The sequence below is a fragment of the Phyllopteryx taeniolatus genome, chromosome 5, assembly GCF_024500385.1.
Source record: "Phyllopteryx taeniolatus isolate TA_2022b chromosome 5, UOR_Ptae_1.2, whole genome shotgun sequence".
NCBI lineage: Eukaryota > Metazoa > Chordata > Actinopteri > Syngnathiformes > Syngnathidae > Phyllopteryx > Phyllopteryx taeniolatus.
The window spans coordinates 32,083,659-32,111,222 of record NC_084506.1 but is presented as its reverse complement, the minus strand read 5'-3'; the positions used below and the strand labels follow the sequence as shown (position 1 = coordinate 32,111,222).

Below are 27,564 nucleotides of genomic sequence, written 5' to 3'. Positions count from 1 at the left end.
CCAAAGTAGTAAATCCACCCATCAGTCCACACATCCATCCATACACTTACTATTCCACTCTTTCCCATTAGGGTTGTGGCAAAGAAGTTAATGTTAAAAAAATAAACAATCTTCTGTAATTCAAATTAAAAATATCTGAATTTTAATACAGTATTTATAGAATTCCTCGGTATAAATTCCTATTAATACTTGGTAGACATTTACTGGAAATGTTCATATCTACATACATATACAGACAACTGCCAAAACCTATTATTGCAAGTGACTAAACATATAACACTCACCTTGAAACGTTTTGTTTTCACGTAATTTTTTCTCATTTCTTTTGTGTCACACTGTGAAGAAAAGACAACATATACAATTACAATGTCCCAAAGTTGACTCAGAATGTATGTAAAAAAAAAAAGACAAAAATAGAATTTACACCATGAGCTAGGAATACATTATGGAATATTGCACTCACAACAATGTCCCCTCCGCGGACAAACTGCAGGCGTGGTTGGAAGACAGTGATGTCCAGGATGTAAATAAGGTCACAAAGGTAGTCGGTCAGCAGCCAGTAGTAAATATTGGCTGGCGTCTGGTAGGGGAAGGCCCAACGCACTGGGATGAACCACACGTTCCAGTTCCATGCCAAACACACCAAGAACATCCACAGCACGTACATCAAATCTGGGGAAAGAGAGGGACGCTGAGAGACCATAATGACATCACAAAACAGTAGGCTCTTATCTTTGCTAAGCCAGAGGATCCTACTACTGCATAGAGGCACATTGCTGGTGGAAACAAAGGAGGGAACGGAGGGTCTTCTCACTGGTGAAGGGGTCAATGCTGGTGGGGAAGCGGTAGCGCGCATAGCCTCGTGCCCGTCGGGGGGATTTCACCTGGCGGTCGGACTTCTCCTCCTCGGCCTCACTCTCGGCTTTTCCACTCGAAAGACCAGGGAGCTCCTCGGCATCCTCCTTGTCCACAGGCTGAATAGCAGGAGCAGGCTGCAGCGCTGGGGCCTTTGGAGGAGCTGGCGACACAGGACATGGGGAGGAGTGTTACATCTCTCTCTCTCTCTCTATATATATATATATATATATGAAAACAATGTCACTCACAGGGGGTGATGCTGTCCTCATCAGAGCTGTCAGGATCTATGAGTTTCTCTTTAGCTCTCTCCGTCCTCTCTTTAAACATGCGGACGAGCTCCTGAAGACGCTCATTGACCGCCGTGTTGCTCTGACTGGCGGATGATGACGGACGTTCTCGCGAGCTTCAAAATAAAGACGCAAGTCATCATATGGGTGCGGGTTCTGTATGCGTGTGGCTGCACGGTACTCACGGGTCATCGGTGCTGCGGATGCTGGACTGGCTGGGCCAGGCTCTGACAGGGATGCTTGCTTCCTCATCATCATCTTCACTTTGAGATTGCCGCGGCCTACTGTTATAACTACGAATAGTTTGAGACAGGTCTGTTACTCTTTCACAGTTGCAAACGACACTGTGATGGATGCACACAGGAGGTAGGGGACAGCATGAAGTGGCTGCAGTATAATAACAAGACAAATGGACCCTGGAACCAGATAGATTATTCATGAAAGGTCTTACATCTTTGTCCGGATAGTCCTACGATTTCCTTCACTAGTGTTGGGCATGGTTGCAGCAAGGTTTAAGAAAGAGGAGAAAGAGTGTGAAATATCCAGAGACAAAAATCAAGGGGATAAGAGGACAAAAATGAAAAAAAAAAAAAACATGTAGTCAACACATTGATGCGGCCAGAATGTAAGGCTGATGCATCCATTTATTGACTTTTATGCCTCTTTATGCTGACAGACAGTAGCTAAAATCACAGTGACTATGACACAACCACAACAAATGACAACAGCAAAAGAAAAAAGCTTTCCAACTCATTTTAACATCACATTAAACAAAATTGTGTTCTGCAAAGACCAGAGTGTCACATTGTCCTTAACATATTTGTTTTACTTTTACAAAGTTACTTTGTGTACATGCTGTGTGCACGCATGCGCGCACACACACAAACACAATGGGATCTGCAGGACACCGAAACCAAAGACAGCAATTTATAAACAAGGAAAATGTGAACCACTTCATCACAAAAAAATGCTGATTCATTCTTGAATGAAATTGCAATTGAATTGCTTATCCTCAGATTGTGGACAGAAATGTTTCACATCCAGACAAGGAAGCAGCGATGCAAGGACGTGCAGTCAGGAGAGGAGAGGCATCATGAAGACGGAAACATTCACAAACATTACAAAATGTTTAGTTCTGTGGTCTGTCCTTTACATAGATTGTTTTCATCCGGTAATGTCCATCATTTGGTAGTCAAATTTGCTGAAATTGCGTCTTTCCTGTTCAAACAAATACATAGGCAAAACACAAATTGCAGCAGCGAGCAGCCTCACCTCACCTAAAATTGTGGAATGCTTCACTAACGCGGATGAGGAGGTTTGTAATTAATTGGCGTCTCCAATATAATGTTTACAGACACTCGCTCGGTGTTGTTGTGTGTGGTTCCCCGGCCCACATAACAGAGAAACTGGAAAGTGAGTTGTTTAATAAACACACGATGGGCGGTGTGGCGCACAGGGTATGCCTACCCCCTTCAACCAGAGGGGCATCGGTTCCTATCCATGCCCGAGCGCATGTCATTGTTGTGTCCCTGGGAAAGACACTTAACCCGCATCGCCTACTAATGAATGTGGTTGGGTGTTTGGTGGTGGTCGGAGGGGCCGCAGGCTCAGAATGGCAGCCACTTCGGCCAGTTGTGGCTACATAAGTAGCTCACCGCCACCAGGGTGTGACTGAGGAGTGAATGAATAATGGATGAAATTGTAAAGAGTCTTTGAGTGCCTAGAAAAGCGCTCTTTAAAGGTAATGCATTATTATTATCAATATTACTATTATGAACACAGCGGCACAAGTTGTTCAGATAGTAGCTGACTACAGTCGCGAACATATTTGATTGACAGGTGAGGGGCTCATCTCCAGAGACTTCAGCGGACACACCCACACAGTCCTGCAGCTCGAGGGCGGGGCTTAATTTTCCTGATTTTAGAGTCTTATTTTACATATATGGTGATTGTTTTTTTTTATTTTTATTATTTATTTTATTTTATTTTTTTAATTCATTGAACTTTAGCAAACATTCTTCTCTGTGGTGTGTCGAATTTGCAAGACATGTTTTGGCTCCCATACAGACACTTCAAATATCTGCTTTAAAAATCCGGTCAGAAAATAACAGTTTACCAGTTTGTAATGTCAGACCGCTAACTCAATAGCAAATGTGCCACTCTGTTTGACTCAAAAATGTGGAAATCTGACTCTATTGATAAAGTCAGATTTACAAAAAAAATAATATATATATATATATATTTATTTATTTTTTTAAACTGACAATTGTCAGCGCCTCATTAGCCATGATCCTCACAGCACGTCACTGCAGTGATGTATCCATGTGAAGCTAAGTTTCATGACAGACGTGCATTGAAGGTGTGCGTGTGTCTATAGTTCACTGCAGGGCTTATTACAGTCAACAAACATAGAGAACAGACAACAACAATTCAAACAATCCATGCGCCCTTCTTACTCGTTATCTCCTTTGCTGCCGATGCAAAGAAGCACATTCAGTGCACTCATTAGAGATGGTGAACATTTAAAACAAAACAAACAAAAGAAATCTTGCAATGCAGTTATAGACCGTAGTTCCTCAAATAGTGGGGAGAGGATAAAAAACCTAAACAAATAGTTATTATTTATTATCTTGTCCGTTATAGAACCCGATCCTCTCTCAAACTACATACTAGCTGCTGCTGGATGTTGTTATTGCTTTTTGAACTCTCTTGTCTGTTTGTCCACTCTCAAACTGCAGGCTATCGGGCGTTAATGCATCCACCGGCACTGCGTGACAAAACTGACAAACAGAGCAGGTTGACAAAAAAAAAAAAAAGACTTGCTTGCTACTTTCAGTTGATGTTCTCCGCCACTATTGAGTCAATACAGACTTTAACGCAATTATTTTGTTGTCTGCAATGCACACCTTTGTCGACCTCCTGTCGGGGTCACAGGGACAGTCAGGGTTGTTAGTTTGGGGTCCTGAGGGGTGAGGAGTTCTTGCCGTTTGCCCTCCCCGGCTCGCTCGCTGTGCGAGTCGACATCCTCAACGTTGACAGCTGGACGGAGGCTGAGTCGTGAACTCTCTGTGGAAGTTTACAGGGGCAAGTGACACGTGCTATGTTAAAAAGAGAGCTACGAGGTAGGAAAGCTACACAGAGAAAAATATAACACACAAATGCATGCAGCATAGCAGGTCACAAGCAGAGCTGATGGGGCTTAGAAGAGGACATAATACTTGAGGACCTCTGAATTAGACCATCTATAAGTGGATCCTGATAGCTCATCTCATAAACTAATCAGTCTGAGTCATCTGGCTCAGCTGTGCCTCCCTCTTTAAGGACAAAATACTGTATGTCTTCTTGAGCAGTGTGAAGGAGGTCAAAACATTAGAATATATATAGTGATGGAATAGCCTCACCACAAGTACTATACTATACAATTTTAGAGATCAACTCTTCAAAAGGCTCATACTGCAACACTTTTAATTATGAATTTCCTGCAGCATTCTGTTCATTATTATTAGGTTCTTAGGGAGCCTATACAACCTGGCTTGGGGCACAAGGCGGGTACACCCTGGACCGGCGGTCGCCACTCGACCGTAGGACGCATAGCGTATGCTGTAGAGGCAGAAAAACATTCACTCTCCCATTCACAGCGTGACTAAGTGAGTACTGAACACATGCTGCAGGCAGGTGAGTGAACCACCAAACACATTTTCCTGCAAGATAATGAAAGACGAGAAGAAGTTCAATTTTGCGTTCCACTGATTCACCTGAACATCTTATCGGCGAAATGTGGGAGTCATCTTCAATGAAGAAGGCTGGGTTAGAGAGACCTGAAAGCGGGCGGGGCAGCAAGTGGAGTTGCTTTGACGGGGGGCTGACAATTGGCGGCAGGCGGGGGTAGGCGGGGACATTTGGCAAGTCAAGGGCACTGGCGTCGGGCGAGGACGGAGACGGGGAGCGGGAGCGGAGCTGATGGTGATGAGGAGGGAGAGGGCCTTGTCTAGCAAAAGGATTGAGTTCCAAGTCCTGCTTTTGTTTTTGCTGTTGTTGTGGTCGTTTCTTAGGCATCTTGAGGCATAAGGCTGTTGAGGCGGCTCCGGATGTTGCCAAGGTACTCCTGCGTTCTGCCGGTAAACTGGGAGAGCTTCTGAGGAATGTTTGACAAGCTCCGGGACACCGCGGTCAGACCCGAACCGACCGTGGAGGCTTCGGGCAAGAGCTCACTCAGACCGCGGGCGATGTTTCGAGGAGCCTGCGTGAGTCGGATCTGAGAGAGCTCTTGGCGCAGCTCGGGTGGCAGAGAGGGTAAATGCTTGGTGATGTCGGACAGCTGGGCGGGTAGTTTAGGCACGGGGGGGACCTTGGGACGGGAGATGCCGTTCTCTTTGAAGAAAGCGTTGATATTGCCCAGGCACTCGGAGGTGTGAGGGATGCGCATCAGGCAGCTCTTAAATGCATTGCAGTTTACTGGCGCTACAGAGGAGACAAGTGGATAGCAGAGATATCCTGTCATCAATCATGCCCATCTCCGTTTTGAGAGGAGCTCAAGCTATCGTCCAATACATTCCCATTCTGTACAATAATGTTGTCTATTGCCGTCTACGAGCAAAACAGCAGCCGATAGAAGGCAAGCGCTTTACAAGAGTGACCTACTGGACGAGCCGCATCCAAGCGACTAACGCTTACCGCCACACTCGTCTTCAGTGGCATCCTCCTGCAAAAAACATACAAATCAATCATATTCTATGAGACTTCATTTTTTATACCCACAGGAAGCGAAGATGGAAGAAAATATGAAGTTGATCCCCCTATGACGATTAAACACCATACGCTCTTGTGGGAAGACTACTCTTGAGTGTCGTTGGGCGTTTGTCTATTGCAATGTTTGTAAAAAAACACATTTTTCTTCCCCACTAAACACATTCAAATTTAAATTCATGGAACTTGTTTCGCACACACAAGCCCAAGCCGCGACTGATTTCTCAATTATTCAGGCTTATTCAAATATGTTCACTTCACCGCATGTGTGTCCGTTACCTTCTCAGCAGTCTTGGCGTCCTGAGCGTCTTCCTCAGCCTTCTGTGGCTGCTGGGTTACAGGCTCAACTTGCGAAACCTCCTCTTCTTGGCTTTGGACCACTACTTGTTGAACACGCTCCGGCTCAAAAGCCTTCACCGGTTGGGGTCTCGGAGGGGCAGGGGGGGATATCACTCGTGGCTCGGCCTCCTCTTCGGGCTCTTGCTTGGTTTTCACTTTGGATGACACGGAATTAAAAAAAGTTAGCGTTATGATACGATGCAAATATTAAGTATGTGGAAGTGTCCTTGTAGTGAAGAGTGTGCGTGTGTGTGCTATTCTATACCTTCATCAATAATGGTTTGCTCCTCAGCTTGGCTTTCCTCCTGCTCTTCAACGGCAAGAAGCTCCTCTTTTCTGTATGCAGAAAGCATGATTTCTAATGTTGACTTTTTTACAACTAAGCCCTCTCCTGTTTATGTTGTCCTTGAGCCTATGATTGACGGTAGCGTTGTCATATCTCTATACATTGAGAGTTGTAAAGGATGTAAACGATTTGGAGACATGGAGCGCTATTTTCATGACTGGCGTACTGTAAATCCAGCGTGGCAGGCGGCGCAACTGTGTGCCAGTGGCGGGTGAAACCGGATTCTTTTGTTTGGAGTTGATATTACAGTGGCATGAAAAAATAGCTGCCTCCTTCTCAAATTATTATTATTAGTATTTTTATTATTAATATTTTTTTTTAATTGTTTTTGGCGGCTACTGCTGGGTTTGTATGGTGTCACTGAGGGTGTAGTGGTACATTCGCCTGACTTTGGTCCGGTTCAGTTCCCACTCATCAATGGCGTGAATGCGAGTGTGTATGGTTGTCCGTGTCTATATGTGCCCAGCGACTGACTGGTGCCCAGTTGGACTGGCGACCATTTCAGGGCGTAGTCCGCCTTTCGACCGAAGTCAGCTGGGATCGGCTCCAGTGCCGTGCAACACCCACGCCTGATTACCTCCTGACCTGTTCAATCAAGAAATCACTTACACGGAACCTGACTGACAAAATGAAGTTGGCCAACAAATCTGAAAAAGATACAAGAAAATGCCACGATCCGAAGGAAGAGTCATTGACAGCTATCAGTCTGGAAATGGTTACAAAGTTATTTCTCATGTTTTAGGACTCCAGCAAACCACAGTGCGAGCCATTATCCACAAATAGAAAAAACATGGGAGAGTGGTGAACCTTCCCAGAAGTGGCCTGCCTACAAAAATGACCCCAAGAGCAGAGCGGCGACTCATCCAGAACAAAGGCACCCACAGGACATCAGCTCAAGAACTGCAGACCGGTGTCGCTTCAGTTAAGGTCAGTGTTCATGACAAAACAGATAAGACACATTTGAATGTAGCTGCATTGCAGGTATCATTGATAAATAGTATAAATAACACGGGGCCCAGACCAAATCCTTGGCGGACCCGACAAGTGATATTTAATTGATTTGAGTATTCATTATGAAATGGGACATATTGAAATCTTTCTTCCAAGCAAAATTTTATCAACTTGCACACCAGACCTCGCATGCCATATTTCTCACATTTTTTTCATTAATATACTACACTACACTACTTCATGACCTGGGCAACTTGCTGTGATTGACGGAACCATGGATTTTGCTCTTTACTAGAAAATCCTGAAGGAGAATGTTCGGCCATCAGTTTGCGCCCTCAAGCTGGAGAGCATTTGGGTTCCTCAGCCGGACAACAATCCAAAACACACCAGCAAGTCAACTTCCGAATGGCTTTGGAGGTTTTGGAGTGGCCTGGTCAAAGTCCGGACTTGAATCTGATTGAAAGGCAGTGGCGTGACCTTAAAAAGGCCATTCATGTTGGAAAACACTCCAGGAAGAGTAGGCCAAAATATCTGAAAGACTCTTTGCTGCTTATCGAAAATCTTTGATTTCAGTCGTCGCTGGTGAGGTTGGCCCAACCAGTTGTTCGGTTTAGGTGGCCATTACTTTTTCACACAGGGCCAGGTAACTGAATTGTTTGGTTTGGTTTTTTTGCTTAATAAATGAAATTACCATTTAAAAACTGCACTTTATGTTTCCTTGGTTTGTCTTTGTCTGACATTTGCAAGTGTTTGATGATCTTAAACACTGAAAGTGGGGAAACTATGAAATAATTTTTTTTTTTTGCTATCATTTTCTTTCTTGCCTTTGCTGTTCTTTTTTTTTTTACATTAAAGTCATTGGTATTGGTATTGTATTATGTAATTTAAAAAAAACAAAAAAAAAAACAGAATGTGACGTATAATATCACAGCAGACTTAAGACGGTATAGTATCCAGACAGTCCCTATATGGAAATTACTTTCCTAGTGAAAAAGGCATGTCATAATACATGATTTGCATCACTTACTCAGTAACTACGGATTATTTTTATCGTTAATTTGTCAATACACTTTTTACAATGATTCATCCATGAATTGGTCAGCAAAAATCTATTTTTGAAACGTAATGATCCCTAAATTCCAGAGCAACTGTCGTTATCATTTTGAAATCAAAATCAGACTTACATTACAAATGACAGTGTGTGTGAACATGGACTTTCTCCGCTTTCGCCCAGCGTTCATGCAATGCACCGTTATCAGTCGCAAGAGGTGATTTAAGCTATCACATGAAACACCGAGATGTCAATATTTAAATCATCAAAGTGTCAATGTAAGACGAGGATTCAATGCTAAGCATCGGCCGGTGGCATAAGACTGTGCTCACGTTTTACGCAATACTCACTTTATCTGTCAATGTTCATGATGCTTTTGTTTTGGAAAGAAATCTGTCCAGCATCTGATTATTAAAATCAAGATTCCAGGTTATTTAAAAAAACAATTCCTTAAAATACAGTCAAACAGCAGTCTAAATATTCCGTTTTAATGTGTGTCTTTCTCCTTTCGTGTGTCAGGTGTGGGGGTTACCGTGGGAACCATGGGGACGGAGGAAGGGAAGGCTGGTGCGTGAAAGAGGGGGAGGGCGGACCAGGCTGTTGCCAGGGGAAGCTGCGGTCGCTAGGACACGATATCGCTGTGAGGCTGAGGCCGCCTGTGCACAGGTCACGTAACAAGACACCCGTAGGATTTGGAACGGGATCGGCGAAACACAACTTGAATGGATCTCAATTTAATCAAACTTTGGATCGCATCCGCTTATTTTTGCCGTTGCCGTGACTCTGCTTCCTTACGTGTGACAAATTCATGATAGATCACCCACGAACGGCCCTTATGACTCTATGCTCATATGGATGGCTGAAAATCGAAAATATCCCATAAAAACATCCCATTGAGTTTCAAAGTAAATTCCACTGACCACACAGCGTGTACCGGTATATGAGTTTGTACGGTAATAGTTACCATTAGTTTCTATAACGCAGTGCATCGTGATCAACTCACTAACAAAAAAACAACAATAGCTCGACCGGGCAGCACATCGAGGGGCCCCGCAGTGACTTGACGTTAACCTTCTTTAACTTACGCTCTGACATGATTATTTACTTGTCTGTCCGGTCACAGCGAGCACAACGCCACGTCATGTTTCAACCTCGCGCGTACACGCAAACTGAAGAAAAGGAACACATACTCTGCGTCAGGCTCTTCCAGCAGCTCTTGGCTCCCCAGTGAGAGTTTGATGGACTGACCCTCGCTGGCCAGCTGTCGTACGGCCATCTCGGCCGCCTGCCTCGCCACTTCTGCGGCCATGGCGGCCATCTCCACGCGCTCCTGCAGCAAACTAACAACATACGTGATCAAATGTTAGATTTTGTTTCTCTCGTCTTTTCTCATGCAAGAGTAGGAAACCTGTGCATGGTTCCTTCTTTGGTCAGATTTGAAAATGTACTTTTTAACTGATAGTTGGGTTCTTTCAAATGCTGGCCCTCCCGTCAAGGTTGAAATAACACAATCCAATCAATCCCGAGGAGGTGTAACAAAGAACCCTCGAAAACCTACCGTTCCTCCATGGTGGCCAAAGCCACATCCTCGGCCTCCCGCTTGATGCTTTCAACGAATGGCGTCCAACGGCCTGTTTGGGTCTCAGCGTCCTCCTGAAGAATTTCAGCAACGGCTGGATGGGACGCTTGCAGTACTTGGTTTGTCTCAGCACACCTGCGGAGGTGCATGGAGGAACCGGACCGTCTCCTCTGTGTCGTGGCCTGCCGCGTGTGGCCTGAGGAGTGTTGGCCTTCGTTGTCTGAATCCACGTCTTCTAACACCATGTCGGGATTGAGTTTTGTCGAGGCTGCGAAAGGAAGGCAAGGGTCATTTTGCGGGGGGCAAGCGGACTAATAGGCGGCGTGCAGGTGAGATAAGGTGACTCACACAAGAAAACTCGCACTTCATCTCATACAGTGAAACTTTATTCATCCCAGCATCTTTACATGACAGCTTGCTCACATATTTGTTTCAATTTGAGAATGAAAGGATATTTTACATCCCCAGGAACAACACAGCACACATTCACAGGCAACATTTCACAGTTCAAGGCCATAGAAACAAATGAAGTGGATCAAAACAGGCCTTTTTCATGACGCAGTATTTTAGAACATTGAATTTTCTCTTTTTTTTTTTTTTATTACCAGACTTGCAACCTCTACCGGAATTCAGCTTTGATCAAATAATACAATATTACATATTTATATGGCATTAATCTCTTTTAGTATTTGGTATAAATAGGGTTAGATATGTAACATGGTTTAAATAAAAAGAATCTTTACATGCGGTCCAACAAATAACACAATAGAATATATGCATAGCTGCCATTTAAACAAGTTTAGCATACATTCATTTTCTTTATTTAGTCAGAAATGTGGGGAATGTACTTACATAATTATATTTGTTATGCAATTATGAGCATGATGATATGCAGTGACATCTTTTTAATAGTCTATTCCCGTGAGATGTGACCTATTGGCATGCATGCGAATGTACAATGTTATGGACTAAAACAGAATTAGAAATCGATATTACAGAACCATTTTGCGTACTGCTTACCCCCCCCCAGTAAGGTTGCGGGTGATTTGGAGCCTAACCCAGCTGACTTTGGGCGAGAGGTGTCGCACACCCTGAACTGGTTGCCAGCCAATCGCAGGGCCAAATCGATTGGCACTCATATGCACGCCAATGGGAAATTTAGAGGCTTGAATTAACCTAAGAAACTGGATTTTGGAATGTGGGAGGACTCATAAATGGAATATATGACTTTAAACAAATGTTATACATTCATATTGAACTGGAAGGAGTACAGTAAGGTGAGTTGAATATTTTTCAGCTGCCTTTTGTGTATAATTGCATGCGTATGTCGAAGCTGCAGAAGGGCCACATAGCTCGGCGCTAAGTGCTGATACATTATGCGTCTCTCTAAATGCGTCAGAACGGGAGCGCCCCCCCCCAGTCGTCTCCTCCTGCTGTTCAAGGGGCTCGCAGCGCCTTCCCCCCTGAAACAGAAGGAGAAGAGGTACCGAGTTAGGCTCCGAACGGCCGCACTGTGAGCGACGGAAACAAACAACAAAAATAATACAACTAGTGCCGACCGCTTGGCTGAACTGAACTGTGAATTGTGCCGTCGGAGGAAATAAATGAGCTAGCAGAGGGGATTTTCTATTACGAGGTAAAAGTCTAAACTCACCTGTCTTTAGAACCTCAGCTGCGGCCTGATTGCAGAGCACACAATGTTAGCATCAATGTGCGGAGAAGGAAAGAAAAGACGCACGATGGAGGTCAACAGGAAAAAAGAGAAGGCCAAAAGTTACCTCGATGTCATTTTGAGGAAGAACAGGCTGAGGGATCTTTAAGCCAAGCCTGGACACGAACCAGCCGGCCATCCTGACGAGAAACACTCTCATTCAACACTTCATCCAAATCTTTTACATCGGACTGGAAAAATCTACACGAGTCTAAAATGCTACGTTTTTTTTTTTTTTGTCATGAAAACATGAGATGAGGATACATCATTCCAAAACTTTCCACCATCGAATGTGACCTCTAACTTGTAACTATAATTTTTGTAATGATTAATTATTTTGGTACTTCCGTTTCTTTGCATATTAGCTGAATGTTCATTTCAGCCCGAAACATTTAGATGGAACATTTATATTTAATATTTAGATTTAACTTTTAGATGTAATATTTATGGTTATACTTACATTTGAGATTTATTTTTAAGATTTATTTAGATATATATATATATTTTTTTTTTTTTTTTAAGGAGGTCAACCTACGCTGAGGCCTTGCCGTCAGTGTCCAGTGAGATTCCACTGAGAGATTCAGGTGGTGGAGAGAGAACTGCAGCAGAAATGACATGAAATGGAAAAAATGCAAGTGACCAAACTATAACGTCAGCTGTGATGTGCAGATAGGTTCAAGATGTGAGTCTTCCCACCAAGGAACGTAAAGTATGTACTTTTGTCCAAAGATGAGCGGGGAGTCTTTTTGGGTTTGGGCTCAATGGGCACGGAACCAGGAGGAACTAGAACCGGCTGAGGGATCTTCTGCTTGAGCCATGTCACCACGCTGCAGCCGCCGAGAAAGAAAGACAATTGGATTCACGTGATCAGTTGTTGTTGCGAAGGTGCAAACATGCGTGACGACACTTGATTCATGCTCACGTTGAGGGGAACACAAATTGACCGTCGTCCTCCTCTGCCTCATCTTCTGACACCAGCTCCACCACGGGGATGTGTGGGAACGGGTCGTAATCTGGACACACAGATACCAGAGAATTACTTCTAAATTAGGCAACAAATGACTCAATTATTTACTCATTACTCATTGTTAGTAATACCAAAATGGTATTAAAATTTCGTTAAGTGGACCAATGGGTGGCCATTTTTGGTGTTTTTGTTTTTTTTAACCTACAGGTTGTTTGCTACGACTTATGTACAAACCTATCGTAAGTGCTCCTACAATAACGCAGAAGTAAGGTCAAAATGACAAAAAAAAACAAAAAAAAACAGGCCATATGTAATGAATAAAATTCAATGAAAAACAACAATTAAAGCCTCATTATTCCTAAACTCAAAATGCCGAAGTTGAGGACCGCCCGTATTTATTTATCACACCGATAAAGACAAAACATACCTGGCATTGTTTCAACTTCGTAGACCTGTAATACACACAGAAAAACGGCACATGTAAAAGGCTTACGTTTTAATATTAAAAACAGCTTATAAATCGCTCTTGGGAGTCATAGTTTAGTTCCGTTAGAACTAGCGTCAATGCTAATGCTAGCATAACCTATATTTATCTATCTAAAAGCCTCAGAAAATGTTTAGCTAAGGACAACGTGGTAACAGATTTATTTTTGCTAGTGGAGGAAACTGTTACTGTTGTCAAAAGTTAAGCGAGCACAACTTTGCGACAACGAAAGGGACAAACAACTTTGGAGAAAATGATAACTTCACGGACATAAGGTGAACCTGAGCGCTCATTTTTAATTCAAGTGCTGTAACTCTCATCGTTGCCATTCATTCGATTCAATCAATAAAAACGGCTTCTGTAGTTAGACCAAAGAGAAAACTGACAGACAACAGATCTCGAGAGATTGATTTACTGTAAATAGTCGTCGAGTAAATGAAGGTCGCCTAACCTGGGTAAAGCCCCTCTGAAACTCCTTGAACCCACCATTTATGTTGCAGGCCAGACTGATCAACAAAACAAGTTAGGATATAATTTCTTCTGCTGCTATTATTTCTGTTATTTATTGTGTTTGTTGTATATTGTTTATTACTATTTTTGAATTGACAAGACCTAAAATAATGGAACATACAGCAGGCGACGTTTTTGGGTCTATAAGAGGAAGGATAATAAATTGAATTGTGACACGGTTGGTTTGGGAAGCCTTTTGTCAGAGGCCAGTGTTCAGTAGCTCAGAAAAGCCGAGCGCTTGCGTCTCACCTCCGTGTGCGCCTCTTGGTTGCCATCGTCGACTTCTCTGTACTTGTCGTCGGGCTGCGGCAGCACCTTGGTCAGACTCTGAGTGACCCAGCCCATCACTCCCGACCTGGGACACAGGCACGGTTGCGGTTCACCTTCGAACAACATCCACACAATGTGCACCTGACCGCATCACACTTTACCTTTCTCCATCCCCAACAGACTGGTCGGGAGAAAAAGAAAACAGAATGATTCGTAGGCAAAATAGTTTAAGCTCTACGACGCAGCAGATGATGTCATTTTAATTGCAAAATCTATCCTTTTGCGTACAGCATGCAAGTGTGCGGCAGCAAGTCGACTTATTTTTCTTTTAAGTCATCCAGTGTGGAAATGTAACAGTTTACATTTCTTCTGATTGAACAAATGAGGACTCAAACATGACATCTTTGTTCTGTATAGTGACAAAATGCAAACGACATAAAGGGTCGCTCAATGTATTCATGCGTAGACTAGAGGAGCACTTGAACGCCTCACCTTGCCATCCAGGTGAGGGGAGCCAGCGGGCTGAGGCAGGGCGCTGGCAAAGCCATTGGACAGCCAACCTAAGACTCCCGCCTGGCACTGACTGTCGAGCAGGTGTCAAGACAGCATGACATACCGCACGTAGCATGTCTACGTATGCACTTGTACATGAAGACTGACATTCGCAAAGCATCGAAAGATTGTTGTTGTTTTTTTGAAATGAAAGTTTACCTGTCTTCTGAAGCATCACCTGTGCTCTTCAGTGGAGGACTCTTGGCTGTGGACACAATTGATATTAGAATAATCATAACCCCCCCCCCCACAGGGAATCAAATATGTTATGTGATAATCCTCACCAACTCTGTTTTTGGAGCACTCCTGTTTAATCTGAGACACACAGAGAAGTGTTGAAAGGATATTTAGATGTTTGGAGACGGTTCAAATGTGTGTGCAATTCAAAATTTGATTGGCTTAACAAACCTTCGCAAAATGGATAATACTATAGGCATACAGCCCACCAATGAGAGAGTGTGCACAATCATGTGTGTGCGTGTACCTCAGCAGGATTATTGATTTCGGCATCTGTGTGAGGGGATCCGGGGGGATGGGGGACCACTTTCACCACCCAGTTGAACATCCTGTCGAAATACACACGCACGCGCACCAACACGCACACAGCCCCTTTATCAACATGAACGTTCACGATAAGGATGATAATTCACGTGACAGACAGGGAGGCCTCCAGTGCAGCTAAGGAGATGTGATGACGCATTAAGCCCACGCTAACTGAACTGTTTGTCAGCTTGTTTGGATAATCCACTTCTGCAACAGGGCGCCGGGCCACTCGACCTTCCAATTGACCTCAAAGGAAAGGAGAAGGCTTCAAAATGATTCTTTTCAGTCCATTGTACTGAAATTCATACATTTATGATAACATTATCGACACGGTCAAACCTGGTCAGGAATTCACAAAAGGGAAACGAGTCGCTTTTGTTTTTATTCCAGTATTTGATCATTGGCTGTTATAGTTCAAGCTCAAATGTCAATCAAAATGGACTCCACATGCCTTATAAGACTGAAAAATGGAAAAAAAATTAAATGATCATATTATAATACAATAGAGAAAAGAAATTCTCTAAAGTGCAAATTTTGAGCATTTTTAATTTAAGTATTGTAATTAAATAGGCGATATTTAAACTAACAATGAAGTAAAATAATACAAAATGTGAAAAAAAATAAATGAAAAAAATTCTAGAGTATGCAAATGTATACACAGTACTGTACTGTTCTGTATAAGCAACTATCGCTGCATCGGGTTGAGCGATGTGGAGAAACACTGCAGCGTGACGACAATATAATAACACATGGCTGTGTTTACACGTGTGGCGCGTCCGGAATGGCGAGCCGATGGATATTGCACCTTTGCCACATCTCTGGCGAAGAAGCTGCTCTTATGTCTGGCGGTATGTGCGCCAAATCATCACAGCGGCGGCAGCATCATCGACATTAATACTACGAACAAAGTAAACATTGTAGTTTCCTACCTGAGGGTCTACAGGTGGCCCTGCATGCCCCTGCTGTCGAAAAGATCCACAGTGTGACACAGCTCCGCGGGGATCTTCCACAGCGGCTGCCCGAGCATAACTGGATTAAGGAGCACCACCTAAAGGTTAAGGCCCGATCCTGGACTCGGGGCCAGATGGAGGATGAGTCAAGTGTGTTGACGCACATAAGCAATGCAAACTGTTGCTACCTCCGCCAGGGAAGATGGACTGGAGCTGGAGATGCGGGCGTGCAGTTCAATCTTTATCCGTCCTTGTTGATTTTGAATAGATTGCCTTTTGTGGGGAAAGCAATTAACTATTGTAATGTTGAGGTCTTATTCGTGTTTGTTTTAAAAACAAGATTTCCGATGCCTACTGCGTGTATGGAGGATTTACAGTCCTCTACGTGTTGGAGGAGGTTTTTTTCAGTTCTCTAGTGCACCTGGCGAAACATTTGCTGAAGTTGACATTTTCATATCCCTGATTTTGTTGGACAATTTTGCAAACTTTTAGCACCATTCTAATTGAAGTTCGAGCAGTCTCGAACATTGGTTCTCCACAGTTGTCGCAGCGGGACCTGCACGATCCTGTTGCTGTGACACCTGTAAGAACCTGTGAGTTGATATGTTAGTATAAGCTGTGTCGTTGTTAGTGATCCCAGCACAGGTCATTAAAGCCTCTACGGTGCGTCTATCGAATTGATTAGTGGATGAACACCATATCACGTGCACGTTAGTCAACGGGCGTACGGAGTTGCTGAGCTGGCACATTGAGAACCCGCGGAACAGAGAATGGGTGGCTGGATGGATGTATTCAAATGAATTTGTTCATTATATTCCATTTGACTGAGGTGCACCTCTTTAATGTGCATCGACAAACTCAATTTCCAATGAAGTTGGGACGGTGTGCAAAATTGAACAAACACAGAATACAATCATTTGCAAAGCCAAAAACCAACAATGAATGCCCGTACCCTTCAATCCCTTAGGTGGCACTGCATTAAAAACCACGTGGTCTCAGGAACACTTCAGAAAACCAGTTACAAAACACTGTTGGTCGCTACATCTACAAATGCAAGTTAAAACTCTACCATGCAAAGTAAAAGCCGTACACTGTATCAACAACACCCAGAAACGCTACCGGATTCTCTGGCCCCGAGCTCATCTGAAATGGACTGACGCAAAGTGCAAAAGCGTGCTGTGGACTGAGGAGTCCACATTTCAAATTTTTGGGGCAAATGATGAACGTCATGTCCTCTGGACTAAAGAGGAAAAGGACGATCTGGATTGTTATCAACACAAAGATCACAGTCCATCATCTGTGACGGTATGGGGGTAAGTTGCACATCTGTGAAGGCACCATTATTGCTGGAAGGTACATACAGGTTTTGGAGCAACATATGCTGCCATCCAAGCAACGTCTTGTTAGGGATGTCCCTGCTTATTTTAGCATGACAATGCCAAGCCACATTCCGCACGTTATAAGAGCTTGGCTCTTTAGGAAATCCAAAATACGACAACGGCGATCCCAGACTGTTGAGCAGCTGAAGTTGTACATCAAGCAAAAATGAATTTCACCTACAAAGCTTTTACAAAAGCAATTAGTGTCCTCAGTTCCCAAATGCTTATTGGATGTTGTTAAAGGGATAATTGATGCAACACAGGTGTGCCAGCTTTTTTTGGAACGCGTTGCTGGCATCAAATTCAAAATCAGTGAATTTTTGCACAAAAACGCAGAGGTGGATCAATTTGAACTTTAAAATATTGTATCTTGTCTTTGTGGTGTATTCCATTGAATATACGCGTAGGAAGAAAAGGATTTGCAAACCATTGTATTCTGTTTTTATTTACGTTGTACACAATGTCCCAACTTCTTCGAAAACTGGGGTTTGGAACTGCGAGCTCATCATTGATTACAACGAAGTGTGTGTCAGGTATAAAGACTTTCAAGTCCAGCAGGTCACCTTCGAAAGCTTCAGTGCTGAACAGGAGTAACAAGAAAAAGGTTGGGGAGGTTGCAGATTGCAGATCCCATTATGCGCTCAGCAGCGGATCAACTTGAGAGAACAGGTCGATGGCGGCACCGCGCTGGCCTTAATCTCAACTCAACATGGAGATAAAACGGAGGACAGACCGCATGTTAAGGGCATACTATCGCGGGACGACGACAGCGAGGGCAAGAAAAACAGGAAGCAGAAGCGGCAATGGATGATCTGTGACAGGAGCTAATCCTGATTAGCTGCGACACAAAGACATAAAGGAAGGGGCACTCGCTGCCTCACAACAGAAAGCACACACTGGACACTACACGCGCCAAAAAAACGATTTTCTTTTGTTTTTGTTTTTTTTTTAAACAAAAATCCATCCATGTTCTATACTGCTTGTCCTCATTGGGGTCACGAGTGAGCTGAAGCCTATCCTAGCCGACATGAGGCATCGCCTTGAATGTAAATAAATAAATGGGATAAAAATGGTGCAAAACCGGTATGCAGGGGAATGTAAATGGGACTCGCTCAGAAGCTTCCGTCACCATAAAGCTGCACCGTGTGTATGTGGCAGACAGGGTTAGGATTAGAAGACATCAAACGTGCACGCCGAAAATGTTTACAGCTAATGGAATAGTCCATCGGAAAAACTCAATTCATTTGGTCTTGTGCGAAACGGTGCATTCGGACACTTTTGAGGAAGGGCTCTCTCTTGCGGTGGAAAAACAAAAAAATCCACTCTGAACGAGTCTGGGAAAGAAAGTGTTCCGGTTAACGACAAACATATGCGAGGAGGGCAGCGTTTAACATTCACCAGTGAATTTTATTCTCCATTTTGTAACAAACGCCACACAGGAGCATGCAGGCCCCGATACACAACATGCTCTGCATGCATGAACTCTTTTGGAATATAAAACTGCTCGAGTGTACAAAACTACAAATAAAGTTGAATATAAAAGTAAGAATCCACAGAAGGCAAATGCGAAGGAGCGTAGCATGCGATTTTGGCCTTTTCACGTTGAATCTGCAAAGAGTGCAGAACGGGCATCAGTCTTTTGACATTCTTCAGGTTCATGTTACAGAAGAATGGAGATCAATTGAACACATATGGGACCCCAAAAAAAAAAACGCAGAGTGAGACGAAGAATTTGTGGACAAAGATAGACGAGGGGGGGGGGGAGGAGTTGCGAGAGGAAGTCATCTCCTGCTAATGGCAACAAACCGAAAAGAAGAGGAGTGGGATTTGAGTCATGTAGGTCAAGAGGCACAACGCCAGCGCTGCTCCTCCCCCTTTCTTTTCTTCCGTCACTCCTCCTTTTCCAAGGGAAAAAAAAAAACAAAAAATCTGGCAGACCCTTCGCTTCCCCCCTCATCACCTCCTCGACATTGTTATTTCTTCTTTGACATTTCTCTCTCCCTTTTTCATGTGCCGGCGTGACTAACTTAGCAGTATTCGGCCCTCGAATGGAAACCACAACCTGGCCTGTTCTTCTGTCGTCGGCACATATTCAACACCTCATTGTCACGGACCGCTATCTTGCTTTAGGGTAAGAAACAGATTCCGTTTGAAGTTAAAGCAAAAGGAGTGGCTCGTTCAATACCACAAAGTGGATCTCTGTATTTAGGTGAGCGCTCCGTATGCGTCTTCTCTCTTTCGGGGCGTTTGAGATCATGTGATGTTTGGGGCCCGTGTGTTGTCTGACATTCCTGCGCCGCTGGAAGGACGACCCCTGCTCGGTGTGCGCGTTGAGAGCGCTTTCGCACGCGCCCGCGAGGGAGCAACAGCAAGCAGAGCGAGCAGCAACAGCGTAAAGAGAATCCAAGTGCAAATGAAGATGTGTGACCATTGCTGAATCATTGCGGAAAAAGACACGTGTCTCTCCTAACCTCTGTATGGCTACAAATGATTAAAAAGAGTTTCTTCCTATTGCGCCCGTGTGTCTTTTCACAGTACGTCTGCGGCAGCTGAGAAAAAGGGACCGAATGAACCGGAAAAAGGCACGAGGGAAAGGACGTACGATTGTGAACTAGCTCCGCAGGCACTATAGTAACCATTTCACAGGTTGCTGATTATTATCCATGGCAAAATAGCCATAATCAAACCATTTTCCTACCAAAACACTGCGGAGAACAAAATAGCGCATCTATCTGTCAGTGTGCGTCACACCCAGTCCTGCAACGAGCGCTTGCAGTGCACCAGGGCCCTGGGGGTCTCTTTGTTCTGCAGAGTCCGAAGGATGGCGTAGATGAGGACCAGGATGAACAGGATGAGCACCAGAGGAACCACCACCACGATTAACGTCATAACTTTGGATGCGTCGTCGGCCACCGTCACCACCACGTTCACTTCTTTGTCTTCCTCCTCCCCATCCTTTTCGGGTGCCGTGTTTTCATCCTTCCCACAGTGCGCCTCTTTGCACTCATCCTCCTCTCCTCTGTCTGAGGGCTTAGCGGGTTCGTCTTCAGCTCGGGGCTCAATGTCTGGGTCTGGCTGAGGCTCGGGGACACCCGCGCAGCCCATGAAATCCTTGAGGATGGAGCGCGGGTAGCCTTTGTCTGCTACCGTCTTGTGGTTGTCAAACCGCCAGTAATCGGCGCCTTTGTAGAAATAGGTGTATGCTGCATGAGAGACGACAGGAAGTTTGTTTTTAGCAGGACTTTGCACTCAAGTTAGATCCCCCCCAAAATAATCTGCAACTTCCATCCATCCATTTTATAGCCCTCGCCCTCGTTAGCGTCGTGGGTGAGCTGTACTATATCCCAGCTCACTTTGGATGAGAGGCAGCGTACGCCCTGGACTGGTCACCAGCCAATCACAGGGCACACAGAGACAAACAATCACTCACAATGGACAATTTGGAGCAACGCCTCCAAATAACGGCCCAGGGGCCATTTGTGGCCCGTCTCCCACTTTACAGCGTCCTGCAGCATCTAGTAAAAGCCGGCAGCCGATTGGTGATCATATCACATTAATGAGCCCCAATTAACTGCTTTGAAAAAAATACCATTTTAGTACAGATTGCTCTTTGTTTGGTTCTGAATGTCGCGAAGGCATTCGGCTCGCAAGGGCAAAAAGGCAAAATTCCCAAAAATCCTTTTCACTCTTAGCAAAAGGCTATGATGTCGCAGTTTCTCAAAATAACTGCCGGTGATATACAGCACGTCAAAACAATGTAGAATTACTTGATGGGTGGGTTTTAGTGTGTTTAACGAATCAAAGTTGGAAGGTGTCAAAGCGATCCTCGCATCCTTCCATTTTTCTATGCGACAGCCCTCAGAGGAAAAGCTTTGGACACTGCTGACTTTGTCTTCAATCAACCCAGCACGCGTGTTTTTGGAAAGTGGGCGGAAGGCAGAGAAAATACGCAGAGAAAACCCAGGCGGGCCGACACTTGAACACAACTTCGGAACTGTGAGGCAGACCTGCCAACCGCCCTCAACTGCAACTTTTCTTTCACTCGACAATCTCATTTGTCCTAAGCGCCATACGACACGAAGGCGAACAAGAAACATTGTTCGCGACCCAATTGGACTTCATTTTTGTGATTCTTTCCCTAACAACACTTTTAGGCTCGAAATATTTTTGGGGGAACTTTGCTGTGATTGTCACGGACGTCAGCAGTCGTTACTCTTTGAAATTCGTTCACTTCGACGCAATCAATTACCGCCATCGTCACTGAGGAAGGCTCCTTTGGGTGAGGGCGGGATCTTTCCCCATCTGCTGATTGGTTTTGGGAAGTCTCTGTCCGTCTTACGCGTCTCTTCGTTGAATCTCCAGTACCTACGCGGATACATATTGATGCAGATTAATATACAAAACATAATTCAATATGCCTTGCTCAATTGTACGCAGAAGCCTGAGTGTAAAATACCGGTCATCGGAGAAAAAGTAGGTGTATCCATTGGGCTCCCACCAGACCGCTGTGTCGATGCCGTGCGGCGGAACTCCGTGACCATATTCCCGAATGGGCTGCGGGTATCCCGGTAGGACGTCAGCTTCCCGAAACACCCAGTACTGATCATCTGCAGAGACAAAATACATAACATCCCGTTCAAAAACCAAGCGTGGTGAGCACATCCGCTTCGAAGTTCTGAGGTTGGGGTCCGAATCTTAGCTCCAGCCGTCACCTGCTTGTTCCCCTACACGCTGGCTTCCTTCCACATTCCAAATTTGCCAAGAAGTCAATATACTATACGGAAGGCTATTAGGACAACCAAGCATAACGCGTGGACGAAGTGAAGTGGCAAGTTTGTAATAGACGCAAGTGGGCGTGCCCGACTTGAACACTGTTTCTGTTTCCTCATTCCTGATTGACCACGTAGAATTATTCCAAGGCTTGGCGAGTGAAAAATGCTGACTTAGCGCTATTTTCTCCGAGCTCGACCCTTCTAAATCCAAACACAGGTTGGAATTTCACTGCCAATGTTGTCTTTATCGAGAAGCGCTTAAACCGCTCCATGCCGACTGGGATTTCGCTGAGGAAGAGAAACATCGGGTGAGTTCTTTCGTAAGCTGCGGAAGGACAGAAAACGCTCTTAAAAGAGCTAAGTGCATGCTGTGTAAACAGAGGAGACGATACTGCTGAGAGCGTACCTTTAAAGAAGACAAATTTGCCATCGTGGCGTTCATAAGCTGCATCGACGTCGCTCGGAAGACCAACCCAGAAGACCGATATCGGCATGGGATAGTTGTCCAGGACCCGGTTCCTCCGCACGCGCCAAAACCAGCGACCCTGCAACACGTGACCAAACAATACCCGATGTCATTGCTCACCGCCCTTTATCATGTACTTGCGTTGCATTCGGGAAAATCACACTCATTCTACAATCGATGGGTTGTCTCACTTTGAACACAAACATCTCCCCCCTCAGAAGTGTCACAGTGTCAAAGTCTCCATCACAGATATCGGGAGCCTCGTTATCCGGCCGCTTAGGAGGCCGGCGAGTAGGCGGAGGAAGGGGCACGTCCTTTCCGATGGGCGGTGTGACTTCGGAACGGGAGGCGGTGGGGATTACGGGACGGGTGGTCGGTTCGGGCTCGCCGGGGACGTGTCGGCTTCCTTCGGTGGGGCTCGGGCTGTCAGGTTCGGCATCAACTGGGGGAGGGCGGCTGGTTTTCTCCTCAGGGGGAGAAAGGGAGGCGGGCAATGCATGTTCCTGATCACCACCGGAGGTGGGAGGAGCCTCACTGACACGAGGGGGACCTGGAAGAGTAAGAAAAAAGTCACTCCTTAAAAACAAAGAAAGATTGAACAAACGCTGTGCAACATAAACGTACTTCTAGAGAATCGCGTGTCACATTTCAAACACAATCTGTCTTTCATATAAAACACACTCCTTACACATTGTCATTGTCATTTTGCATTTAGCGCCTTAGTGCTCACTTAATTGACAGTGAATGCTTTGGAGGGTGGTGGTGGTGGTGGTGGGGGGGGGGTTGCATTGTAAGATAACGAGTACAAACAATTCATGATCTTAGCTACTCGCTTCATTCAAAATGTTCCAGAACCTGTGTTGCCTCTACTTGCTAGATTGAATCGCAACGGAGCGTTCTGTTTATCTCACTCAGATAGAAAGATTGGATTCTTCTGTCGTGTGTTCAAAATCCACATCGCCTCGGTGCTAGCGAGTTTTAGAACAGGAAAACGTTGCTTCAATAAATATTAGCATCATTGAAGTGAAGAGAGACGTAGGCATTTGTGCACTTTTGTTCGTCACATATAAAACCAACGCGATGTGCGAAAGTGTAAGCCACTCACCATATATGTGCTGTATTCCCCGGATGTCATCCTCGTGCAGTGTGAAGTTGTGCGTATGAATCCACCGGTAGAGAGGAGCCATGACGGCATCGGGATTGTCGGAGTGCTCCAGACCTAAAGCGTGACCGAGTTCGTGCACCGCAACCAGGAAGAGGTCAATACCTGCGGCGGAAACCGTCGGATCAGAATAATGGCTCAATGCGCTGAGATAGGCGTCAAATTTGACATCGTTCGGGAAAGGCGATGAGACAGAAGATGAAAGAGCAGCAAGGAAAATGGATCAACATGAATGAAATAACTCATGAGATACAAATTTGCACAAACGCTCAAAATACAAACAAAATAAACGTTAAGTACTTTCAGGGAGCAAAACAAAATAACGACACAGTGTCAGAGAAATCTGTGAGGCAGCTGTGCTCGCCGCCGTCGGCTTCATCGACTGGTTCGGAAATAGAAGCAACCCACTGACCTTGGTGGTTCGGACTGTCCAACGTCCAAGGCTCATCTGCATCAAAGTGTGTATCCCCGCCCGTTGCGGGCCCAGGGTAGAAGGCATGGGCCAGTGAGCCCCCCTCGCCGTCAAACAAGGACATGTCACCATGGAAACCAGAAGCAAACAACAACAGGATGTCTGCGAGCTGTTCCCGGCTGCCGTTGCCGCGTTGAGCTGGTAGCACGTGGAAGGTGAGCGCTGCGGCCCTTTGCCACACATCGAAGGCTCTGCGGATTGCATCGGATGTCTTCTGCGCGCCCAGGGACACTGGGATGTGCTGGTCCAATACACTGATGCACACAAATGCATTTCACCGGCTCCACGTTGCACTTAATAGGTCGCTATGTCGGTGCAGCATACCTGTAGGTAATGCGGTCCTTGTCCCACCGTTGTCCTGTGAGAGCGTAGCGTCTCCTCCTCGCACCGTCATCCGTGTCGGCTTTTTTGTCTGGGAGGCCGCAACGGGGTCGACGCATGGCCCTGCACGGCACAGACAGCACACCTACGTGAATGAGATGCCTTTCGTGAATGAGTCATTTTAATCGGCGGCGAGCGGTCCAATGCGCAGCACGAGTTGCGAGTTGGACCAGAAAAAGGAGTCTTTCCAAATGACAGCTACTGCTACTCAATCCGCTGAGAAAGGCGGCGGCACACCTGCAACCCGAGTGTGGATAAGTGGTTCAGTTCAGAAAATGGTTGGATGGATGCCCCATTATCAGAACTTCGGTGATTCAAATACTACTTTCATACCCCACCTAAGCACAATATCTGCGATGGCCTTTATGGAACAATTGATTTAAAAATGATGGCAACAAAGCCGTGATCTTCTTGCATTGCTGATCATATTTCAATTCCGTTTAGAAGGTGGCATTTCACCGGAATACCGCTACATGACAATACAAGGGCATATGAATAAGGGCCGCAAAATCTCTGGAATCGGTTTCCGGCCATTGTTTGGAATGCACGGCCATCAGAACTACAGAAGAATACGGGCCTTACGCGACAGTGGCGGCGTCCGACGTTCCGGTCACCTCCAAGCCGTAGAAGCGCTGCATGTCACTGGTGGCTCGGGACAGGGTCTGAGCTGACTGCATAGTGGACATCCGTCGACTCGCCTGAGAGAGGTAGCCGAACTGACGAAGCCACGCCTGCGAGAGGAAGCGGAGGGGTCATCTTTGTCTGAGAAATGTCGCGGTAGTCGTCATCTTCTGTAAAAGCTAGGAATCGGCAACCATGTTCGTCGGGGAAAGCGGCCGTTGTCTAACAACTGGAGAAATATCCGAGGGGGAAAAAGAAAAGCAGATCGAAACCAGATGGCCTCGAACAATCTTACCACATTCCTGCGCCTTCTCTGCAGTGACAGCCCAAAATAAAAGGATGTGAACAGATGTTATGGAAGCGCATGACAACGTCAAGATGACCTGTGACTGAGTGCTGGGGGTTCGTCGACAGTCACGTGGAGCACATGGAGCCACGTGATCGGGACAGGAGGACGGATGTTCGTGGCTTTCTAAGACGGACCATTTGAGAAGCCTTCACCTGGCAGCAGTGGCAAGACTTCAACTGTGTGCGCGCAGCATGGAGGCGAAACACACACACACCCATAAATGTGCACGTGGACAGTAAACGTGTAGTTCTGAATTTACAGCATGGCAAATGTCGTAGTGGGGAAGGTGACTAGAATTGATCCACTTTGTAAGCATTACACCAAGTGCAAAAAAAAAAAAAAACAGCCCAGATATTTAATTACTTGCCATGAATTGCTCATTTCTGATGTGTTATTTTAATGAAAAGAACAGTTCAAAAACGGAATGGGAAATCAATTGCCTTGCACATTAGTTGCAACTTTTGTCACTTGGTTGGCTTTTTACAAATTTCATTCGTCTGATGTAAACGTGAGCACAATCCCATCTTTATACAGAAGAGGATCATGTGCATGGTTGCGTTTTCTTACTGGATACAAGTTAAAAGCGCACTTCGAACAACGCGGTAAATTGTGCTAATTTACCTCCACATTGAAGCCCTCCCGCTCGGTTGCACTGCCAAGGAGCAGCGAGAGTAAACAGAGCCAAGTGATCAGGATTCGAGATCCGGGCTCTCGAGCCGACATCTTCACGGTTCGCTGTGGAGTGATGGAGGCACCGTGGAACAAAAAAGAAAATCTGGCGAAAAACTACACGCACACAAAATATTGACGATCACAGGTCAACTGCAGTAAATTGCTAGAACTCCATATGGTCCAAGTTAAGGAGCTCCTATGTTGCTCCACATGATCTCCCTTCACTGTCGGCAGCACGCGTCCGAGCAAACACTGCGAGGTCAACTTCGACTATGACTTGCATTGCGACGAAAATAACAAAGCGGTCGTAAAAAAAAAAAAAACAAAAAAAAAAACGCCGAGGTTTCAAGAAAGCGGTCGATGTCCGTCACGGATGTCTTTTACGCGTGGAGGAAACCCAGAAACAAACAGGAGATCGCCGTAAGAGAGAAATATGCGATGGAAATAGAGCCCACCCCGCTCAACAACAACAACAAAAAAAAAAAAAAAGGGCATTACTACGGAGAAGGGGGAAAGACACTATGCCCACATCGCCCTCTGCTGGCTTCTAAAGAAAATACAAGTCATTTTGTAGAAGAGCAGCCTGGCACGTGCAAGCCCGTGGTTACAGTAAATAAGAAAAAAAAAAGTAAATTAAAAATCCACACCCGGAATTATACCCACGACTCGTTAACGATTGCTTTGAAATGTTATTTTGCACAAAGATCCTTTTCCTAAAGGATTTAGCTGTGACTAAACAATGATTGCTAAATCCATTGATAAATCTCATTTTCTATCGTTCTTGTCCTCATTACGGTTCCAGCCAGCCTTCGGAGAGGCAGGGGCACCCTGGACTGGGCACCGAGTGAGAAATCTCAAGTCAAATTCATTTGACATTACTGACTAACAAAACGCTCTTTAAAAAGTGTGATACTCTGGTTCCTTTCAATTCTTTTCTGGCATTTGGAAAGACTGTACAAAGCATATTGGAATCTCATTCAGCAATAACACACTTAGCAGCACAAAAATGTTTTCCAAATAGAAGATATAAAGATCCAATATCTAACCAAATAAGACATTTCTCTATGCATAGAATGGCTTATCAAAATCTGATCTCTCTTAATAAACAGGAGAAACTCATCACTTGGAAGAGAATTTATCCAAAGG

The 27,564-nt window shown here is 45.0% G+C and overlaps 2 protein-coding genes across 9 annotated transcripts in view; both read right to left on the bottom strand.

The window, feature by feature from the left end:
• The window catches only part of LOC133478660 (cyclic nucleotide-gated cation channel beta-1-like), a 29,074-nt gene extending 10,301 nt beyond the window's left edge, over positions 1–18,773 (bottom strand). The window contains exons 1-26 of one of the 5 annotated variants that reach the window (XM_061774974.1): positions 16,124–18,773; positions 15,136–15,217; positions 14,936–14,966; positions 14,811–14,856; positions 14,592–14,682; positions 14,261–14,280; positions 14,079–14,184; positions 13,263–13,287; positions 12,791–12,881; positions 12,565–12,695; positions 12,404–12,467; positions 11,936–12,008; positions 11,812–11,836; positions 10,137–10,425; positions 9,769–9,918; positions 6,496–6,566; positions 6,171–6,385; positions 5,820–5,847; positions 4,052–4,211; positions 3,602–3,616; positions 1,597–1,629; positions 1,331–1,438; positions 1,107–1,261; positions 815–1,018; positions 464–672; positions 285–335 (exon numbers count right to left, since the gene is read on the bottom strand). In XM_061774974.1, coding sequence (XP_061630958.1) covers positions 285–335; positions 464–672; positions 815–1,018; positions 1,107–1,261; positions 1,331–1,438; positions 1,597–1,629; positions 3,602–3,616; positions 4,052–4,211; positions 5,820–5,847; positions 6,171–6,385; positions 6,496–6,566; positions 9,769–9,918; positions 10,137–10,425; positions 11,812–11,836; positions 11,936–12,008; positions 12,404–12,467; positions 12,565–12,695; positions 12,791–12,881; positions 13,263–13,287; positions 14,079–14,184; positions 14,261–14,280; positions 14,592–14,682; positions 14,811–14,856; positions 14,936–14,966; positions 15,136–15,216 — 2,472 coding nt within the window. In that variant the 5' untranslated portion in view covers position 15,217; positions 16,124–18,773. The remainder of the gene's footprint in view (positions 1–284; positions 336–463; positions 673–814; positions 1,019–1,106; positions 1,262–1,330; positions 1,439–1,596; positions 1,630–3,601; positions 3,617–4,051; positions 4,212–5,819; positions 5,848–6,170; positions 6,386–6,495; positions 6,567–9,768; positions 9,919–10,136; positions 10,426–11,811; positions 11,837–11,935; positions 12,009–12,403; positions 12,468–12,564; positions 12,696–12,790; positions 12,882–13,262; positions 13,288–14,078; positions 14,185–14,260; positions 14,281–14,591; positions 14,683–14,810; positions 14,857–14,935; positions 14,967–15,135; positions 15,218–16,123) is intronic. The other 4 variants (XM_061774976.1, XM_061774975.1, XM_061774977.1 and 1 more) reach the window with 4 other exon arrangements.
• A 136-nt stretch (positions 18,774–18,909) lies between these two features.
• mmp15a (matrix metallopeptidase 15a) lies at positions 18,910–26,740 on the bottom strand. 4 transcript variants are annotated; one of them, XM_061774982.1, is made up of 10 exons: positions 26,368–26,740; positions 25,359–25,922; positions 24,720–24,839; positions 24,336–24,649; positions 23,867–24,028; positions 22,953–23,311; positions 22,702–22,840; positions 21,980–22,130; positions 21,773–21,888; positions 18,910–20,726 (listed from the first exon to the last, which is right to left on the bottom strand). In XM_061774982.1, the coding sequence occupies exons 2-10, from the start codon at positions 25,460–25,462 to the stop codon at positions 20,269–20,271; spliced, it is 1,923 nt and encodes a 640-aa protein (XP_061630966.1). In that variant the 5' UTR covers positions 25,463–25,922; positions 26,368–26,740; the 3' UTR covers positions 18,910–20,268. The 4 variants fall into 4 exon arrangements, with proteins under 4 accessions (XP_061630966.1, XP_061630967.1, XP_061630964.1 ...); XM_061774983.1 differs by having other exon boundaries at positions 25,359–25,898; XM_061774980.1 differs by having other exon boundaries at positions 25,359–25,507; positions 26,368–26,739.
• Between the last annotated feature and the right edge of the window lie 824 nt (positions 26,741–27,564).

Coding starts and splice junctions, on each gene's coding strand:
- mmp15a (XM_061774980.1), bottom strand. CDS start 26,469: ATGTCGGCTCGAGAGCCCGGATCTCGAATCCTGATCACTTGGCTCTGT. Junction 23,312..23,866: donor GGGAATACAGCACATATATG/GTGAGTGGCTTA, acceptor TTACTCTTCCAG/GTCCCCCTCGTGTCAGTGAG. Junction 22,841..22,952: donor GGGAGATGTTTGTGTTCAAA/GTGAGACAACCC, acceptor CACGTGTTGCAG/GGTCGCTGGTTTTGGCGCGT.